Source organism: Phyllobates terribilis, unplaced genomic scaffold (genome assembly GCF_046119375.1).
Source record: "Phyllobates terribilis strain yellow unplaced genomic scaffold, ASM4611937v1 Scaffold_3__8_contigs__length_932513732, whole genome shotgun sequence".
Taxonomy (NCBI): Eukaryota; Metazoa; Chordata; class Amphibia; order Anura; family Dendrobatidae; genus Phyllobates; species Phyllobates terribilis.
In genome coordinates, this window is record NW_027362763.1 from 366,055,202 (window position 1) to 366,076,960 (window position 21,759).

Genomic DNA, 21,759 nt, shown 5'->3' on the forward strand with positions numbered 1-21,759 from the left:
ATTAATATTTTATCACCTGGAGGTTATCACTGCCCATACTACAGCTCACGTGCAGCCTGGTACGACTCTGCCCCCAGCACTGATTAGTAGCTTGCTGCCTTGGGGTAACCCTGGACTCTGATCTCTCCTTCAAACCTCATATCCAAGCCCTTTCCACTTCCTGCCGACTCCAGCTCAAAAATATTTTCCGGATCCGCACATTCCTCAACCATGAATCTGCTAAAACCCTAGTGCACGTCCTTATCATCTCCCATCTCAATTACTGCAACCTCCTGCTCTGTGACCTCCCTTCCAATACTCTCGCACCCCTCCAATCTATCCTAAACTCGGCTGCCTGACTAATCCACCTGTCCCCCCGCTATTCCCCAGCCTCTCCCCTCTGTCAATCCCTTCACTGGCTCCCATTGCCCAGAGACTCTAGTTCAAAACCCTAACCATGGCATATAAAGCCATCCTCAACCTCTCTCCTCCATACATCTGTGACCTAGTCTCCCATTACTTACCTGCACGCAACCTCCAATCATCACAAGATGTCCTTCTCTACTCCCCTCTCATCTCCTCTTCCCACAATCGCATACAAGATTCCTCCCGTGCATCCCTTCTACTCTGGAACTCTCTACCCCAACATATCCGACTCTTGCCTACCCTGGAAACCTTCAATAGGAACCTGAAGACCCACCTCTTCCAACAAGCCTAGAACCTGCAGTAACCCTCGCTCTACCATGCCGCTGCACGACCAGCTCTACCCTCACCTACTATATCCTCACCCATCCCTTGTAGATTGAGCCCTTGCGGGCAGGATCCTCTCTCCTCCGGTACCAGTCACCGACTCGTTTTGTTCAAATTACTGTACTTGTTGTTTGCTATGTATACCCCTTTCAAACATGTAAAGCGCCAAGGAATTAATGGCGCTATAATAATAAATAATAATAATGTACAATGTAGGTGGGGGTAGATTTCTGAGCTCTGTTACATGATACATATAAAGACTCTGATTATGTCACAACTGCTGCAGCCTGTAAATTAAGTGATACATTGTTGACATAAGGGTCTCTTTCTCTACATTATGCTGCCCTGAGATGAGACAGCAAAATCTTGGTGACAGATTCCTTTTAATCTTCTCCTTTTCTGTTCATACTTAAATGAGAATTAAGTTCAGAGCACTGAATGGGTGGTAACTGCTAGATGTTGGTGGGTTGTGCCACTAGCCCCCTATATCCTGTGTTCCCCATTCTCCCTTGATTCTCCCCTGCCTACAAATCTGCAACCAGGAGGAGCTAAATGGAAAGGTAGGTCGCTCATCTCCTTGCTGCTTTATTTCAGTCCATGGCACTGATATAGACAGTCTAGCACAGTACATATTAGCATAAGTTTTCCTTGCAGTGCAAGTATAAATGATGATAATCACTTATGTACACTGTAGCTGGTGCATCTCCTCTCCTATAAAAGTAGCAGGTTTTGTCATGATGTAATTTTGCCGCCTGAGATCAAAAAGATCTGATAGCGTTGTGCAACTTGTGGCAAACTTATTTTCAGATATTTTTAATATTTATTAACCCCTTTACAGCCCAGGGCATACTAATACATACCTGCGCCCTGGGCTTTAAGAGTCAGGTACGTATTAGTACGCCCTGCTGACACCCAGTGCTATGTGCTGCGAGCGGTCTCACACCACTCCCGGCACATTAACCCCCGCAATGCTGCGATCGAAGTCGATTGCAGCATTGCGGGGGCAAGGGGAGGTGATCAAAATACTCAACTCTCCTGCCAGCGTCCAACGCTGTCTGTCGCGGCTTCCCGGATGTTGCCATGACGAACCGATGTCGCCATCACAACATCTGGGTCACCAGACAGCAAGAAGATGTGCAGTACATGACCAAAGTATCTTCTGCATCTGCAGCGCTGACAGCCTATATAGCACAGTGATGGTGCTCCATCCCTATGCTATACAGGTGATCAGAATGTAAAAAGTGAAAGTCCCATAGTGGGACAAAGTATAAAAGTCCAAAAAGTGTTAAAAAATGGAAAAAAAAAGAAGTAAAAATATAAAAAAAAATAAAAAAAATCCACCAAAAATAAAAATAAAATGTACCCATCAATAAATATTATTATGAAAAAAAACAAAAAAACAATAAAAGTACACATATTTGGTATCGCCGCGTCCGGAACAACCTGACTTATAAAACAGCCCCACTAGTTAACCCCTTTAGTGAATACAGTAAAAAAAAAATAAATAAAAAATGAAGCAAAAAACAATGCTTTATCATCATACCGCCAACCAAAAAATGGAATAACACGCTATCAAAAAGATGAATATAAATAAAAATAGTACTGCTGAAAACATCATCTTGTCCTGCAAAAAACAAGCTGCCATACAGCTCTATCAGCCAAAAAATAAAAAGTTATAGCTCTCAGAATAAAGTGATGCAAAAAAATATTTTTTTCTATAAAATAGCTTTTATTGTGTAAAAGCGCCAAAACATAGAAAAATGATATAAATGTGGTACCACTGTAAACGTACTGACCCGAAGAATAAATCTGCCTTATCAATTTTACCACACGTGGAAGGAACAGCATAAAAAAATAAAAAAAAAACAATTCCTGAATTGCTGGTTTTTGCTTATTCTGCCTCGCAAAAATCGGAATAGAAAGCGATCAAAAAATTTCACGTGCCTGAATATGGTACCAATAAAAACGTCAACTCATCCCGCAAAAAACAAGCCATCACATGACTTTGTCAGGCAAAATATGGAAAAATTATAGCTCTCAAAATATGGCGAATCAAAAACTACATTTTGCAAAAAAAAATGCGTCTTTTAGTGTGTGACAGCTGTCAATCATAAAAACCCGATATGATTCTGGTTTCGCTGTAATTGCACCAACCTGAAGAATAAAGTCATCTAATTACTTATACCACACGAGGAACGGCGTACAAAATAAACTCTAGGGTTAGGGTTGTGCTAGGATTAGAGTTGGGGTTAGGGTTAGGGTTGGGCAAGGGTTGGGCTAGGGTTAGGGTAGGGGTTAGGGTTGGGCTAGGGTTAAGATTGGGGTAGGGGTTAGGGTTGTGGTTGGGCTAGGGTTAGGGTTGGGGTTGGGCTAGGGTTAGGGTTGGGCTAGGGTTAGGGTTGGCGTTAGGGTTAAGGTTGGGCTAGGGTTAGGGTTGGGGTTGTATTAGGGTTGGGGTTAGGATTGGGATTTTTTTCAAAAGTAAAAAAAAAAAGATGACATATGACGACTAGTGTTGAGTGCAAGTGCTCGCTACTTGAGTTTGCATTGGGTGCTCGGATATGCATTGAGTATAGCGAGTGCTCAAGTGACATGCTCAAGTCTCCACCCCATATCCTTCGCCGCCAAAAAAATCTTGCGGGGATTGCCTTCCATGCACGAGTGATCCCCCCTGTTTTTTTTGGGTGTCTAATAACCGTGAAACATGCGGGCAGGGACTTGAGCATGTCACTCGAGCACGTGCGATACATGGTTCATACCAGAGTACCCGATGCAAACTCAAGTAACCAGCACTTGCGCTCAAGACTAATGACAACTTATTCAATATGATGACCTAATGTTATCAAATTCTGTGTTGTACATCTGGGTTCAAAATGTTCACTATACCCCTTGATAAAATCCTTGAGGGGTGTAGTTTCCAAAATGTGGTCACTTGTGGGGGGTTTCCACAATTTAGGCACATCAGGGGCTCTCCAAAAGCGACATGGGGTTCGCTCTTAATTCCAGCCAATTTTGCGTTCAAAAAGTCACACAGTGCTCCTTCCCTTCTGAACTCTGCCGTGCGCCCAAAAACTGTATTTTCCCCACATATGGGGTATTGGCATACTCAAGAGAAATTGCACAAAAGTTTTTGGGGTCCAGTTTCTCCTCTTACCCTTGTGAAAGTAAAAAAATTGGGGCTAAAACATCATTTTTGTGGAAAAAGTTTGATTTTTTTTATTTTCACGGCTCCATGTTATAAACTTCTGTAAAGCATTTGGGGGTTCAGGTTGCTCACCACACATCTAAATAAGTTCCCTGAGGGGTCTAGTTTCCAAAATGGTGTCACTTTTGGGGGCTTTCCACTGTTTAGGCACATCCGCTAATTATTCAAGCAAATTTTACATTCAAAAAGTCAAATGGTGCTCCTTCCCTTCCGAAGCCTGCCGTATGCCCAAGCAGTGGTTTTCCCCCACATATGGGGTATTGGCTTACTCAGGAGAAATTGAACAACAAACTGCATGGTGCAATTTCTCCTGTTACCCTTATGAAAAATTCAAAATTGGGGGCTGAAAAACATTTTTGTGGGAAAAATGTGAAAATGTAATTTTTATGGCTCAATGTTATAAACTTCTGTGAAGCACCTGGGGGTTCAAGGTGCTCACCACATAAGTTCCCTGAGGGGTCTAGTCTCCAAAATGGTGTCACTTGTGGGGGGTTTCCACTGTTTAGGCACATCAGGGGCTCTCCAAAAGCAACATGGCGTTCGCTAATTATTCAAGCATATTTCACAATCAAAAAGTCAAATGGTGCTCCATCCTTTCCGAACCCTGCCGTGCGCCCAAACAATGTTTTTTCCCCACATATGGAGTATCTGCATGCTCAGGGGAAATTGCACAACAAATTTTGGGGTCCATTTTTTCCTGTTACCCCTGCGAAAATGAAAAAAATTGGGTCTAAAGTAACATTTTTGTGAAAAAAGTTAAATGTTAATTTTTTTCTTCCACATTCCAAAAATTCCTGTGAAGCACCTGAAGGGTTAATAAAGTTCTTGAATGTGGTTTTGAGCACCTTGAAGGGTGCAATTTTTAGAATGGTGTCACTTTTGTGTATTTTCTGTCATAAAGACCCCTCAAAGTGAATGCCAATGTGATATGGTCCCTAAAAAATAGTTTTGTAAATTTTGTTGGAAAAATGAGAAATCGCAGGTCAACTTTTAACCCTTATAGCTCCCTAATAAAAAAAAAATTTGGTTCCAAAATTGTGCAGTTGTAAAGTAGACGTGTGGGAAATGTTATTTATTAACTATTTTGTGTGACATATCTCTCTGATTTAAAGGCATAAAGATAAAAATTTTGAAAATTGCAAAACTTTCAAAATTTTCGCCAAATTTCCATTTTTTTCACAAATAAACGCAAGTGATTTCAAAGAAATTTTACCACTATCATGAAGTATAATATGTCACGAAAAAACATTCTCAGAATCAGGGGGATCCGTTGAAGCATTCCAGAGTAATTACCTCATAAAGTGACAGTGGTCAGAATTATAAAAATTGCAAACCACCTTGGGTTAAAGCACCACTCCAGTGAATGTAAGTTTCCTGACCCTAGTATTAGACTTACCATATATTGTGTTCTGCTCTTCCCGGCGCCGCTCCGGTGCTGATCTGCCATCTTGTGACCGCAACTTCTGACTAGCAGGAAGTCAGAGGTAACAGTCACAAGATCTCATTGTAAGTCTATGAGAGCCTTTTAGTGGCTATCATAGACTTGCATTAGGTAGTGACTTCCAGCTCGCCCAGAGATCCAGCAGGTCACAATCTGCAGAAGACGACTGGAGCGGCGCCGATAACAGAAAAAGACGGCAGCTGGTAAGTATAATACTAATTGCAGGGAACTTACATTAGTGACACCACTCCAGCAGTAAAATTAAAAACAAAACACTTGAGTGACGCTTTAAGCTACCCAGAAGCTGTAAAAAGTGGAGAGATAGCCTATTACTGAGGATAAATGTTGACGTAGCTTATTCAGGATGACTGCAATTTAGTAATTCAGTGACCGCAAAATGGATGTCTGCCCACAGGGAACTGATTAGCAATGGTCGTGCAAGGACAAATAAAAAAAATGGGTTATCATTTCTTGGAAACTGTGTTAAATTCAAGAAAATATATTTGCCTGCATGTACCATTATAATGAAAAGAAACTTAATCATTGATACTACTTTGTGGTAAATTGTAGGAGTTCAGGAGATTACTGCAGGAGTGGATGAAGAAGGGAACATTTACCTTGCTTACAGCTGTACTGAAATGTCTGAAGCCTCTCAGTTCACATGGTGCAAAGCCTATGAAGAAATCACTGATGACCAAAAATTCAGGGCAGAATCTATTGGAGAAAAGTATGTGGTTATTATGATATACATGATTTCATGGGCAAACTTTTTGATGCTTCCATTTATGCGTAATTTTGTTGACCTTTTCCTTATTTTAGCTCCAAACTATACTTTAAGAACCCTGATAAGGCTGACTTGGGGACATACTCGGTGGCAGTTAGTGATACTGATGGCATTTCATCCAGCTATGTGCTAAATGCAGATGGTAAGAAAAAAAAGGGGGGGAATCATTCTATTTTTATCCAAATATTATAAAGCTAAATCTAACATTCATGAAGATGTATGAAATGATGATCTGCTTTTGTTGGCGTCTGATTGTTGCCTTTGACGGCAAGGCACAGGAAAAGTTTTTAAAAGAATGGAATTGATGATGGCTGCACAGTGAATGCACAGCCAAAAAATAATTGGCTAGGAACTGAAGAAGGATGCATGTGATTAGCGACTTCGTTCAATAAATCACATGCTTGTCTCCTCTTCAACAAACTGCTTCCTGCTAAATTGCCATCAAAGGCATTAATTAATTATATCAGGACATCTGTGCTTTATTCTCCTTTAAAATATAAAATTATCTATCTATCTATCTATCTATCTATCTATCGATCTATCTATCTATCATACATAGATTACAATATGAATAATTAACTGTTTTTTTTAAACTTTCTAGAACTTGAACGTTTGATGGCTCTGAGCTATGAAATTAGGAATCCTAGTAAGTAAACCTTTTTCATTACACAATCTTAAATTGCTTGTTTTTTTGCTCTTGTTTTCCATTCCCAGTCTATTGAACAAATGCATAGCCAGCTACATAGATAACTCGCAATAAAGTACATAGAATGGCTAATTGCATTGAAGAGAATGATCATACATTCCTTTCTGTACTTGCTACCGCTTTTAATAAATTAGTATGATATAGTGATATATGCCAGGGCTCTCTTTAATGGAAAGCGTGTAACAACATATAACTCATTGAATCAGGAACATGACATTTCTCTGATAAATGGCAGTGACCTGAGATAGAAGCAGCCTGATCCCCGAACTTAATATAGATTTTTCAAGGTTACTTCTATCTCCATTCCATCTCATTTCATGAAATAGGTCAAGTGTCTCTTAACATTAGTGTTATTGAAAAAGTGATCTAAGTTAGCTTTGATGATTTAGAAGGTCTAATCTCCATTAATTTTCGTGATATCCACTAGAAGGTCTGACCTCTTTTTGCAAAAGAGATACATATCAACTACAGTACAGCAATTTCAAGGTTATACAAGTGATGTTTACTTCTTACTGGTGTAACGCAACATACACTTGATTATCTTTCTATGACATAAAAGCCAAAGACAATGTATAATGGTTGGAGAAGGGTATGATGCATCTTACTTACAATTTTTGAAAGGGACAATAGTGCATCTCAATAATTAACAAATAACATTTAAAGGAGTTGTCTCGTCTTCTGAAATGGATAAAATTTAAAAAAAATATTTGTTAAAACAATTTACCTCTCAAGTATGGAGGGATTTTTAATTCTATAACTCGCAGCTCGTTGTCAAAGTTACTAGTCACCTCAGAGGTGGCCAAACTAATTAAGCAGAGAGGCTGGGATTTAGGGGAATAATAAGCAGATAGGCAGGGATTGCTTGCCGTCCCCCGGACGCCAAGCCTGCAGAATAAGGAATGGATTAAAGTGCTTTTCTGTACAATCAGACCTCTACTATGGGCTATATAGGTATGTATAGATTTACTTTTCTATACCCTGTATCGCCATAGTAGAGGTCTGATATCGCCCATGGGGTTGACAGATTCCCTTTAAGGAAAGAATACAGACCTATTATTCTAATACAATTAAAAAGTCAAGTTCCAAAATTCTGTTAAAGGCACAGGACCTTGCAGAAAAAAAAAAAGACTGCCGGTCTGTTTTTTACAACACAGCCCGAGAAAGTGTCAACTTGTATTCATATGCTGAGAGCGAGCTACATCACACAGCATTTTCATGATCTTGGCCAAAGGGTCGTGGCTCATAGAGTATTGATGCTGAGCAGTCTAGGGCCATGCCCCCAGAAAATTCGATGAGACACATCACCCTTGATAAAGGCTATAAAAATTAGCACTAAAGAAAAAGGCCATTATCTCTGGAACCTTATGGTGGATTAGATAAAAAAACAAAAAAATATGGAATATTTAGGGGAGCAGGGGAAATAAAATAGGCACTAAAACTGGCCACTTTTGTCCTAATGGCAGGTCTTTTTTAAGTGAATGGTATTGAGCTGCAACGTTAAAGACCAATGACCTAAGTGGTACAGTGTCTTGAACAAAATACAGGCCATCTTTTCTAATCTTATACAATCCATTTTGGGGCATTTTAACTGGTCAACAAAATACATTAATGTATTGCAAGATAGAATATTGGTAATGCTTATTCTTGTGTTCTTCTTGCTTTCCTTACCTCCATCGTGTGTATTTACTTTTAGCTATTCCTCTGAAGTCAGAATTGACCTATGAAATTTTGGAGAAAGGCAGAGTGCGTTTCTGGTTGGAAGCCCCCAACTTGTCTGCAGATGCAAGCTTTAGATTTGTTGTGAATGATTTGGAGATTAAAGACAGTGAGGTTTGTAGATTTCTTTTTTCCTGCAGGATATCTTTCTTAAGAGTTTTAGTGTAATGTTATAAAAAAAAGGATATGTTCCTCTGCTACTTCTTGATATCATATCTTATTGCAATGGAGTGAAAGATGGGTCCCTTAAGAAGAATTACACCAATTGTTGTTCAGTATAATAATATGATTCAGAATACAGCTGGATAGCGCTAGCAGCAAATTAATCCAGTCTTCCAAAACCCAATGTCTTTTTTTTGCCACAATATAAACTACTAAAATACAACAGTATCAACAAAAGATTATTGTAATATTTCCTATTGCCAAAAGGAATTGTGTGGGCATTTGGATATTGATCTCTATAATAATCCACAACTCATATTGATCTGCTACATAATCTCTAAATATATTTGTGTTTTCCCCTTAAGGAGTAGATGTAATTATTGTTTTTCCTTCACACTAAAGCAATGTTTCTGTAACAGCAGGAGTTTCTTGTGCAGTGAATTGGTTGAAAGTCCTATTGTGTTCCACAATAGATTAAAAGCTTTCCAATTCTTGCAAACACATTGTCAGTAAGATCAACAGAATTAATGGCGGAAAAAGCTTTATAAGCTTCAATAGACTATTAATAATAATAACTGATTCAGGGGAACATGCACCACTTTTGTTATTAAGCTGTGATTCTGCTTGTTCTGGGTATTGTTAGGGTACAAAAATCAATGTTTACGAAGAAATATCCATCAGCAATGCAGTTTTACTCTAAATCAGGTATCATAAAAGTTATAAAGAGTTGGTTGAATACACAGAAGCCAAACTTGAAAACAACTGTAAGGCTGTGTTCCCACGATGAGTTTTTGGTTAGTTTTTGACTCTGGGTATTTTCTCTTACAGTTCAAGCAAAGTGGATGGGATTTAAAGAATCTCATGCTTTTTTTTTTTCTCAGCGTAATCTGACCTGCGGTGTGTGTTTCAAATCCGCAACATCAATTTCTCTTGGGGGTATGCTGACATTTATGTGAAGAAATCCCCATAGAAATCCCCATAGACTTGCATTAGATGCAGAAAATCTGTAAGAAAAAAATATACATGCGTTTTTAGCGGATATGCGCTAAAAATACATGTAATCTTCATATGCCTGTATCAATAAAGTTTTATCAAAGCCAAGTACCAAGAAATATCAAAAACAAAGCAGCTTTATTTAAAGTGAATCTTTCCCCCCCTGGGACTTATCTGACCTACTAATATGGGCATACAGGTGATAGAAATGTAAATCTATACATACCTATATGCCTCATATTAGAGGTCTGGTTGCTGTGAAATTTCTTTTTATTCATTGAGGTTTTTAATGCCTTGCGGGCCTGGAAGAAATCTCCCGCTATTTTGTTAATTATAATGTTTCCTCCCTCCCCTGCAAATCACAGTGCCCTGTGACGTGCAGTTGCAGCAGCTATATCCCGCGCCTGTACACTTCACTTTTTAGGCAAGGTGCACTTCTTCCTCCCTTCTGCGTTCATAGTACAGCAGGGATCTTGTGCGCAGGCGCCGGCGAGTCACTGTGACTTTCACTCCAGTGATCTCCGGTGTGCGCAGCACTAAGGTGCTCTCCCCACTTCCTCCCTGCAACATCATCGTTAGGAACCATATATATATATTTATACACGTGCATAAGTATATATATATACAGTATATATACACACACATATACATGTACAGTACAGACCAAAAGTTTGGACACACCTTCTCATTTAAAGATTTTTCTGTATTCTCATGACTATGAAAATTGTACATTCACACTGAAGGCATCAAAACTATGAATTAACATATGTGGAATTATATACTTAACAAAAAAGTGTGAAACAACTGAAAATATGTCTTATATTCTAGGTTCTTCAAAGTAGCCACCTTTTGCCTTGATGACTGCTTTGCACACTCTGGGCATTCTCTTGATGAGCTTCAAGAGGTAGTCATCGGAAATGGTTTTCACTTCACAGGTGTGCCCGGTCAGGTTTAATAAGTGCGATTTCTTGCCTTATAAATAGGGTTGGGACCATCAGTTGTGTTGTGCAGAAGTCTGGTCGATACACAGCTGATAGTCCTACTAAATAGACTGTTAGAATTTGTATTATGGCAAGAAAAAAGCAGCTAAGTAAAGAAAAATGAGTGGCCATCATTACTTTAAGAAATGAAGGTCAGTCAGTCTGAAAAATTGGGCAAACTTTGAAAGTGTCCCCAAGTGCAGTTGCAAAAACCATCAAGCGCTACAAAGAAACTGGCTCACATGAGGACTGCCCCAGGAAAGGAAGACCAAGAGTCACCTCTGCTTCTGAGAATAAGTTTATCCGAGTCACCAGCCTCAGAAATCGCAGATTAACAGCAGCTCAGATTAGAGACCAGGTCAATGCCACACAGAGTTCTAGCAGCAGACACATCTCTTCAACAACTGTTAAGAGGAGACTTTGTGCAACAAGCCTTCATGGTACAATAGCTGCTAGGAAACCACTGCTAAGGACAGGCAACAAGCAGAAGAGACTTGTTTGGGCTAAAGAACACAAGGAATGGACATTAGACCAGTGGAAATATGTGCTTTGGTCTGATGAGTCCAAATTTGAGATCTTTGGTTCCAACCACCGTGTCTTTGTGCGACGCAGAAAAGGTGAACAGATGGACTCTACATGACTGTTTCCCACAGTGAAGCATGGAGGAGGAGGTGTGATGGTGTGGGGGTTCTTTGCTGGTGACACTGTTGGGGATTTATTCAAAATTGAAGGCATACTGAACCAGCATGGCTACCACAGCATCTTGCAGCAGCATGCTATTCCATCCGGTTTGCGTTTAGTTGGACCATCATTTATTTTTCAACAGGACAATGACCCCAAACACACCTCCAGGCTGTGTAAGGGCTATTTGACCAAGAAGGAGAGTTATGGGGTGCTACGCCAGATGACCTGGCCTCCACAGTCACCAGACATGAACCCAATCGAGATGGTTTGGGGTGAGCTGGACCGCAGAGTGAAGGCAAAAGGGCCAACAAGTGCTAAGCATCTCTGGGAACTCCTTCAAGATTGTTGGAAGACCATTTCCGGTGACTACCTCTTGAAGCTTATCAAGAGAATGCCCAGAGTGTGCAAAGCAGTCATCAAAGCAAAAGGTGGCTACTTTGAAGAACCTAGAATATAAGAAATATTTTCAGTTGTTTCACACTTTTTGTTAACTATATAATTCCACAGTATATATATGTTAAGTATATAATTCTACATGTGTTAATTCATAGTTTTGATGCCTTCAGTGTGAATGTACAATTTTCATAGTCATGAAAATACAGAAAAATCTTTAAATGAGAAGGTGTGTCCAAACTTTTGGTCTGTACTGTATATATATACACATATACACGTTTATACATATATACATATGGCTCCTAACGATGACGGGTGGAAGTATGCCAGGGGGTGACAGATTCCCAGTAAGTCCCAGGGGGTGACAGATTCCCTTTAAAACATGACATACCAAAAAGATACAAAAACTGCAGGGTTTAAAGCAAGATACAACCATTTGTAAAAAAAATGCACTCAAAACTAAAATGAAAGAAACGCAAGTAACCTATAAAACCGTTTGCAAAAAAGAGCACTCAAAACAAAAATGAAAGAAATGCAAGTAACCTAATTTACCTTGTAGGTGGAGAAATGGTGAAGAAATTCTGCAATAACAAAAACTCACCCAATGCTCATCATGGGAACGTAGCCTTAGAGGGGTTTTGGAAACATATGGCAGTTTTTCCTGGCGCTGCGGCCAAATCTTGACTTCAAAATGAAAGGGAAATATAAAGCTGCTTTTTCGTTTTTTTTAAATCTTGAAATGTGCATGTTTAGCAATTGGAATTTTGCCAAGCATAGCATGCTCTTGGTGAAACATTTTCCTGTGTTTATCCATATGCATTGTTATAGGAAAAAAAAACCCTAAGCATGAAGAAAAAAATCAAGTGAACAGAAACAATGCTAGAAACACCTCACCATAAAAAATGGAACAGAGCTTGTTAAATAGCATATAGTTGTTTGTTATATGCTACAAAACTGCTGCAGGATGAGAACTGTAGAGGGAGCAAGAAGGGTTTCCCATAAAGTTTACATATGGATCACCTGCCCTGAGGGATTTTACACGTGAGCATTATGTGACTTCCTATGGTTTGTATAATCCTTCAAGAAAAGCAGCACTTAACGAAAGAGTCTTGATAACTTTATTAGATAAAAAATAGCAGCTCACTTTACATGGGAGAATGCTGGTGCATTCAGGTGACGGTCGTTTCGCGCTATTATGCGCTTCATCTGGCCATATAGCATTAAAATGTGCTGATATGACAGGAATCTGAATTCAAATGCTTTATCTTTTGCAGAGTCACCGTATTAAGTTTGATAGAGCTGCTGGCACTATTGAAATGGTAATGGACCGATTTACAGTAGAAAATGAGGGTACCTATACAGTACAGATTCATGACGGTAAAGCCAAGAACCAGTCCTCATTAGTCCTCATTGGAGATGGTAAGTTGCTGGCTTTCACATGATTCACAAATAACTTTAATTTTATACAGTGATGTCATATAATATTATATTTGTTCTTCAGAATCTAATATACACAATATTTAATTATTTTCAATTATTTACATTTTTCTAGCATGGTCACTCCTTCTTTTAATAGCAGTGATAACCTGATTTATTACATTATATTACATGATTTTTTATATATATTTGCAGCATTTAAGGCACTTCTGGCTGAAGCTGAATTTCAGAGACAGGAATATATCAGAAAACAAGGTAAAGTATAATAGGTCTCAAAGTAGTTTAATCCACAATCTGAAAATTAAGCATTCAGCTCAAAGATGTATTAATATTGGCAAAATGTGTGAGAAGTTCACCATTATTCACCCCTCAGGTAGTGTAAGCCAAAAGGGAATACCCTATTATTGATTATAGGCTTTATGTGTCAGAAAAAGGATTTCACAAATATGGCTTTCATCTGAAATGCTGTGTTTTTCAATGTATTTACACCTAAAAACTAGATAAATCTTTCTTATAGTATTTGCAAAATTAATGTGCAAACAAAAGCAAATACCATTGTAAATCTGTATAAATATTAATGAATTCTGAGCAGGAAATGAGCTTCTTTAAAGAGTTACATGGGTTAAGTTGTTATCCATATTATACCTGCTTTATAAAAGCGGGTTCATTAACATGGTACAATTGGCAGTAAATTGCAAAAAATTATCCTATAAATTTCTCATTCAATAATTGCAGAAATTCATCATTTGAAATGGAATTTGAACACACACCATTACACTTAACGGAAAGTGGAAAAGTAGTGTCTATTCATTCCTTTATGCAAATAACTCTGATTAAAGTGTTTCCTACAATCTCATCATATCAAGCTTTTGAAAATTATTTTCATGCCGCTTTATAGGACATAATCATTTATACAATTCACATATTTAATATAATACAGTTGATCATTTTAATGTGATGCTGTTACCGCGCAATACATTACCTTGCTAGTAGCTTTAAAACAGAACTCATGCAAATCATTTGAAGGTCTCCAGGCTAAAAATAAAAATGTCATTGCCACGTCAATCCATGTGTCTAACAGGAGTGGATATACTATTGGTGCAATCTGGGCATCTGAACCGTAGCCCAAGAGATTAGGGGGCTCACTACCACCTCCCTGGAATTGTGCGTTATGATGAGCTAGTGGACTGCAAAACACCCATATAATGTTCTTGCACAAGTACCCTCTTCTGTCTATGCCTGCTCCTGGTGTCTAGTATTGCAGTTCAGCTCTATTCACTTAAATAGGTATCAACAGCAATACGAGATATACAAATGGGCAGAAATGGCTCTGTTTCTGATAAAGATATCAGATTTTTGCTACGTTAGGACAATCCAATTAGCATTAAGCAATGAGCTACACAGGGGTACCCTTTAATGGACACCAAAATCTACCACTATATGTAAAAACATAAGAAAAGAATGTCAGAGTTTCTATGATTTTAGTTGCTGTTTTCACTAAGGTCACTTTCACAAGTTCAGTATTTGGTCAGTATTTTACATCAGTATTTGTAAGCCAAAACCAGGAGTGGGTGAAAAATGCAGAAGTGGTGAATATGTATGTGACGGGGTACATGACAGAGCAGACAGGGACAGCAGACCGGTAAAAAATTCAAAAGACCTTTATTGGGACTGGGAGAATATTCCACCAAACATAGATTCGATTCGTTAGAGTCTGCAATGTGACTGCAACAAAAGGAACAAATTCTGGGTGCCACCAGGTAATCAGACACCAAGGAAAATGCAACAACAGTTCTTCGTTCCTCAAATCTAGCAGGGTGGGTAAGACATCACAATACCATGTGTCGACTGATCCACAATCTCCAATAGTCAATAAACTGGCCCCAGAAACTGGCCGCCGCAGCCGATCCTCACCCTTCACAAGACAAACCATCAACTAACAAACCAAACCTATAGCTTATTGTTCTACCTCTCTTTGGATCAGCCCCCTGGTTGGGCAGAGATACACCCACCCCCTTAAACATTTGCTACAGATAGCTTAAAGAATGAACAATGTTCCAGAAGCCCAATCTCCAGCCTGTTTACAGGGTTGTGTATTATGGAGGCCCCCTGCAGAGAGGAACAAAGACACACATGCCCCCACCAGATGCAGGACAGAAAATGCTAATATCGGCCTGATTACAGTATGGTCCATGAAAACAATCTGAGGGTGGCACTCTGTTACAATGTTTCCATTATACTTTTCCTCTGATTGTTCCGCTCCTGGTTTTGGCTTACAAATACTGACGTAAAATACTTACCAAATACTGAACGTGTGACTGTGACTTAATAGAAACACATGAACTACTTCTGAATTTTTCACCCACTCCTGGTTTTGGCTTACAAATACTGATGGAAAATACTCATGCTGTCAACTTAACCGCTGAACTGAATTATTGTCTGCAGCAATTTTAATGTAACATCAGTAACAGACACAGAGAGCAGCAGCATAGATTCAGATCTGAACATGGGGAGGGTGATAAAAAGTACAGTTTATTTTTTTAAACCAATTGCTGCTGGGAAAGAAGGTTTTTTTTTAAACCCTTCATGGCACTATACATGTAAAAATGTGTTTACAATGCATATGATCAATTAACAATACATAACAAACTTCAAAAAGTCTAACTAAACATGGCTAAGGGAGTGACTGACAGGTACATTTGAAGAGATGACTGTGGAAGAAAAGGCATGCAATCTACAGTACATGGGAGGCGGATGGAGACAAGTGAGGGTGGAAGCTGCTGATACGGCAATGTAATGACAGCAGAGTTATTGCAAGTTGTAGGCTTTGTTGAAGAGGTGGATTTCCAGGTTGGAAAGGTTTAAAACTTTGAAGAGAGTCTGATTGGTTGTGTCTATTAATTCTGAAGTATGTGGAAAGCACCAGAGAAATCTTGGAGATTGTTGCGTGAGGAACACAAAAGAAGGGAGCAAAGAATGACTTCTTGTAAGGATTGGAGATGTATGGTATTGGGAGATTAGGTCGGAGATGTATGGGGTGGACTGGTTATGGATGGTCTTGTTAATAGTGGACACTGAATTCTCTGGGTAATGGGGAGCCAGTGAAGAGATTGGTAGAGGAGTAATGAGAGAAGTGGTGGCGTATTTGGGCAGCAAAGTTAAAGATGGATTGGAGGGGCACAAGAATGAAAGATACAAGGCCACAGAGAAGGATGTTGCAATATTCTAGTTGGGAAATAATAATCAGTTACATTTTTCATGATTGAAAGTTGAAAAAAAGAGCAGATTCTGGAAATGTTTTTGAATTGGATGCGGCAAGAGGCAGTAAGGGCTTGAATGTGGGGTTTGAAGGACAAAGAATAAAGCTATGCTGCAATTTCCTGCACACATGGCGCCAAGGGCATCATAGTGCAGATAAAACCAGTCTAAGGTGTACAGCAGTGCACAAGAGCTGTGGCTACTTCACTTTTAGATTCTGTTGGAGTCCAAGAGCAGTTTTTCCTTTTCTGTTTTGCCCTTCCATACCAAAATTATGCCACCTGCTAATAAAAATGCACATTTTCCCTTTAAATAACATGGCGTAGAACTTTTATATGGATGCGGACATGTTTTGATGGTCCAGTGTCAGAGGAGAAAAAGTAAACACTCACAGAAAAATTCTGTAGTACATGTCCAGTTGGTTGAATGGAAAAATTGCATCTTTATTTTTTGGGGGTATAACTTTGGAACGGAGCGGCACAGAGTAAAATAAAAAGAATTCTTCTAGAATCATTGGAGTAATGCCAAATTGAAGAGGTACTCGGTTTAAAATAAAAAAAAAGAAAAATCCAATGAAGCTCCTTTTTAAGTCAGTGTACTTCTAATTTCTACACTGTAAAACATATTGATAGGTTATTAGACTACTATTTTATGTGTCCTACTGTGTGTCTGAGATACGTAAGCTAGATGCTAAGTCCCATCATGGACAATAACTGATTACAATATGTACAACACCATATAAGCAATGACAGATAAAGTATATAATAGCTACATTCTTTTACAGAAAACAGAAAAACCCATATAAAAGACTTGGAAATGAGTATACTTGGATTTACTAGAGAATTATTATTTCAATTTAATATTGTGTTAATGTCCTAGGAGAATAGTTATCTCAGTTATTCATTTGAAATCAATCCACTTCCCATTATTAGGTGATTTTTCATCATACACGACTCTATTCCCACTCTTTATTTGTAGTACTCAGTAATCTCTATCTACTCAGAATTACTCCCTCAGCTCTTACCACTTATTGTAGTATACAATTAATGCAAATTATTATGAGCGTATATCAAAAATTTTCATATTAGATTTATTTGTGTAATCTGCAGGTCCTCATTTCTTGGAATATTTGTATTGGGATGTTACAGAAGAATGTGAAGTATTGCTTGTTTGCAAGGTATGTATATATATTAAATCATTGTGTACCAGTGAAAATTGTATAATATGCTAACTATCAAATATATAGGAGCTGAGATATACACTACCTCACCCCTGCTGCTCCACAGCTAATGTGCGAGATACCACAGTTAATTAGAGGCCACTATCTGGCTACTAAAATATTTTGAATTTCTAAGTCAAATATATTTTCTATCAGTAAGTTGAATAAACTTCTCATGCTGAGAGTCTGACACTTATTAAGGATTCCACAAGACTAAATATGCAGTTAAAAAGTGCTGTGGGTATTTGATGTTGTGTACCTGAAAGATGTCCGGCTCTGGTGCATGGCCATACAGGGTTGTTGGCTATACTGGTTACAAGAGTAGCAGTAGAATTTGGTGTTTTGACATGTAAAAGACACTAAGACCAAACTCAACTCAATATCCCATGCCACTGGAAAAGAAGTGATGCCTGAGAGTTCCTATTTAGAATGATGAACTCAAAGTGACTCGATGTGAGAAGAAACATTGTAGTCATATTCAAATGAAAGCAACTGGGTGATGCATAAATAACAGTGCACCTTAACTCAATTATCATGAGTGTGCTCAGAGATTAAATAAGATGGCCATCCAAATAATGGTTTAGTCCTTTATTTGCTCACGCCATTCCCTTTTAACCTACATATTGATACAACAAGGAGGAAAAAAATGGCACCATGAAAAAAAGTGGTTCTATGTGTGCTAAGTGTGGAGCTGATCCACAAACAGCAGGAACCGTGTGCTCATCCAAGATTAGTCCATGTAATATGAGAAACAGAAGAAAAAATGGCACTCACCAGTCCTGTTAAAAGATTTTTTCAAGTATCGCATTAAAAACATATGGCAGGGGAGAGAATGGCACAGCTGATGCATGACGGCCGTTTCGAGCCTATCTGCATTTCAACGGGTCATGGAATCAGTTTCATGGACCCGTTTGAGCGCAGATAGGCACAAAATGGCCATCAGCCATCAGATGTGCCACTCTCTCCCCTGCCATTGGTTTTTAATTTGATACTTGAATAAAACTTGGAATCATTTAACAGGACTGGTGAGCGCCATATTTTCTTCTCTTTCTATAAATATTGATACTATACATATATATATATATATATATATATATATATATACTGTATATTCTCTTCTTGAAATGATCTACCTGAAAATATTCTCCTTATAAGGACTCTTGCACATGGCCATATTTTTATTTTTCATTCGAGTGCAACCCGACAAAACATCAGTCTGTGGAAATCATCAAACTGCACTCGGATGACATCTGGTGAAATGTAGAAGATGAAGAAATTTTTTCTCCTTCTTCTCCTCATCTGAGAGAATCGAATCATACTCTGATCAGAGTTTGATCAGAGTGGAATTCGACCATATTCTCTTCGATGAGAGAATACACAGTTGTCTGCACACAGCCTCATAATTAGTAATAACAAAAAATGAATGAATGAATACATAAATGAATGAATCATTTAAAGTTTAGTTGGACTTTATTATAATTCTACTTTCAGAAATTCATTAGTAATGCAATTGCTTTTACAGGTAGCAAACACTAAGAAGGAAACAGTGTTTAAGTGGTATAAAGCTGAGGTACCAGTTGAAGCTCTGGATGTCCCAGATCTGCAGCAAGGAGTGTGCATATTCCGTATTCCAAAGGTACATACTTAGATCTTTTAAGTAGGTTCGAAATTAAATGGTAAATTATCTGATGTTTTACTTAAAGTGGATAACTTTCTGACCGTTGGGGGAAGAGACTGCCCCCAGCAGGGCCCGTAGCGATCCAGGGTAACAGGGTTCTGAAGAACCCCAGATGAATGTAGAGAAGGTCGATCATGTGCAGTGCTGCTCCATTTATTCTAATGGGGGTGCTGACCTCGATAATCTCCGATGCTCCTATTAACACTGAATGGAGTTGTAGTGCTTAGGATTTATCTTCCGCTCAATTCACACGGGGCTCCAAAGAGTTCCCAGGATCACTAAGGGCTTAAGCAGTCAGACCTCCAACAATCAGAAAGTTATTCTCATCCTATGGTTAGGGGATGATTTACAAACGTGAGAACACCCCTTTAATACCAAGCTAATTCTTTCTAGACCAGATCGGATGATCACAGCTTCAAGTCTCCTTAGGGGACTATTGAAGCCAGTAAAAAGTTTAAAAAAAAGTTTTTAAAAATATTGAAAATATAGAAAAAAAACACAAAAGTTCAAATCACCCCTCTTTTGCCTCATTCAAAATAAAACACTAAAAAATACATACAGTGAAGGAAATAATTATTTGATCCCTTGCTGTTTTTGTAAGTTTGCCCACTGACAAAGACATGAACAGTGTATAATTTTAAGGGTAAGTTAATTTTAACACTGAGAGATAGAATATCCCCCCCCCAAAAAATCAAGTAAATCACATTGTATAAATTAGATAAATTTATTTGCATTTTGCAGTGAGAAATAAGTATTTGATCCCCTACAAACCATTATGAGTTCTGGCTCCTACAGACCAGTTAGATGCTCCTAATCAACTTGTTACCTGCATTAAAGATAGCTGTCTTACATAGTCACCTGTATAAAAGACTCCTGTCCACAGACTCAATTAATCAGTCAGACTCTAACCTCTACAACATGGGCAAGTCCGAAGAGCTTTTTAAGGATGTCAGGGACAAGATCATAGACCTGCACAAAGCTGGACTGTGCTACAAAACCATTAGTAAGACGCTGGGTGAGAAGGAGACAACTGTTGGTGCAATAGTAAGAAAATGGAAGAAATACAAAATGACTGTCAATCGACAACGATCTGGGGCACCATGCAAAATCTCACCTCGTGGGGTATCCTTGATCATGAGGAAAGTGAGAGATTAGCCTAAAACTACACGGGGGGAACTTGTTAATGATCTCAAGGCAGCTGGGACCACAGTCACCAAGAAAACCATTGGTAACATATTACACCTTAAAGGTTTAAAATCCTGCAGTGCCCACAAGGTCCCCTTGCTCAAGAAGGCACATGTGCAGGCCCGTCTGAAGTTTACCAATGAAAACCTGGATGATTCTGTGAGTTATTGGGAGAAGGTAGTGTGGTCAGATGAGACAAAAATTGAGCTCTTTGGCATTAACTCAACTCACTGTATTTGGAGGAAGAGAAATGCTGCCTATGACCCAAAGAACACTATCCCCACTGTCAAGCATGGAGGTGGAAACATTATGTTTTGGGGGTGTTTCTTTGCTACGGGCACAGAACTACTTCACCACATCAATGGGAGAATGAATGGAGCCATGTACTGTAAAATCCTGAGTGACAACCTCCTTCCTTCTGCCAGGACATTAAAAATTGGTCATGGCTGGGTCTTCCAGCAAGACAATGACCCAAAACATACAGCCAAGGTAACAAAGGAGTTGCTCAAAAAGAAGCACATTAAGGTCATGAAGTGGCCTTGCCAGTCTCCAGACCTTAATCCCATAGAAAACTTATGGAGGGAGTTGAAGCTCCGAGTTGCCAAGCGACAGCCTCAAGATCTGAATGATTTAGAGATGATCTGCAAAGAGGAGTGGACCAAAATTCCTCCTGACATGTGCGCAACCCTCATCATCAACTACAAAAAATGTCTGACTGCTGTGCTTGCCAACAAGGGTTTTGCCACCAAGTATTAAGTGTTGTTTGCCAGAGGGATCAAATACTTATTTCTCACTGCAAAATGCAAATAAATGTATCTAATTTATACAATATGATTTTCTTGATTTTTTTTTGGATATTCTATCTCTCAATGTTAAAATTAACCTACCCTTAAAATTATAGACTGTTCATGTCTTTGTCAGTGGGCAAACTTACAAAAACAGCAAGGGATCAAATAATTATTTCCTTCACTGTATATTTGATATTGCTGCATTCATAATTGTAAAATCTATAAAAATATAAAGTAAATTAATCCAATCAGTAAACGGCATAAAAGAAAAAAACAAAAAACGCTGGAATTACAGTGGGTACGGAAAGTATTCAGACCCCTTTAAATTTTTCACTGTTTGTTTCATTGCAGCCATCTGGTAAATTCTAAAAAGTTCATTTTTTTTCTCATTAAAGTACACT

At 38.7% G+C, this 21,759-nt stretch overlaps 1 protein-coding gene across 4 annotated transcripts in view; it reads left to right on the top strand.

The window, feature by feature from the left end:
• MYOM2 (myomesin 2) overlaps positions 1 to 21,759 on the top strand; it is a 286,047-nt gene that overhangs the window by 215,771 nt on the left and 48,517 nt on the right. For all 4 annotated transcript variants that reach the window (XM_073675391.1, XM_073675390.1, XM_073675389.1 and 1 more), the window contains 8 exons: positions 5,946 to 6,102; positions 6,195 to 6,301; positions 6,761 to 6,805; positions 8,559 to 8,695; positions 13,068 to 13,212; positions 13,426 to 13,485; positions 17,598 to 17,665; positions 19,230 to 19,343. In XM_073675391.1, coding sequence (XP_073531492.1) covers positions 5,946 to 6,102; positions 6,195 to 6,301; positions 6,761 to 6,805; positions 8,559 to 8,695; positions 13,068 to 13,212; positions 13,426 to 13,485; positions 17,598 to 17,665; positions 19,230 to 19,343 — 833 coding nt within the window. The remainder of the gene's footprint in view (positions 1 to 5,945; positions 6,103 to 6,194; positions 6,302 to 6,760; positions 6,806 to 8,558; positions 8,696 to 13,067; positions 13,213 to 13,425; positions 13,486 to 17,597; positions 17,666 to 19,229; positions 19,344 to 21,759) is intronic.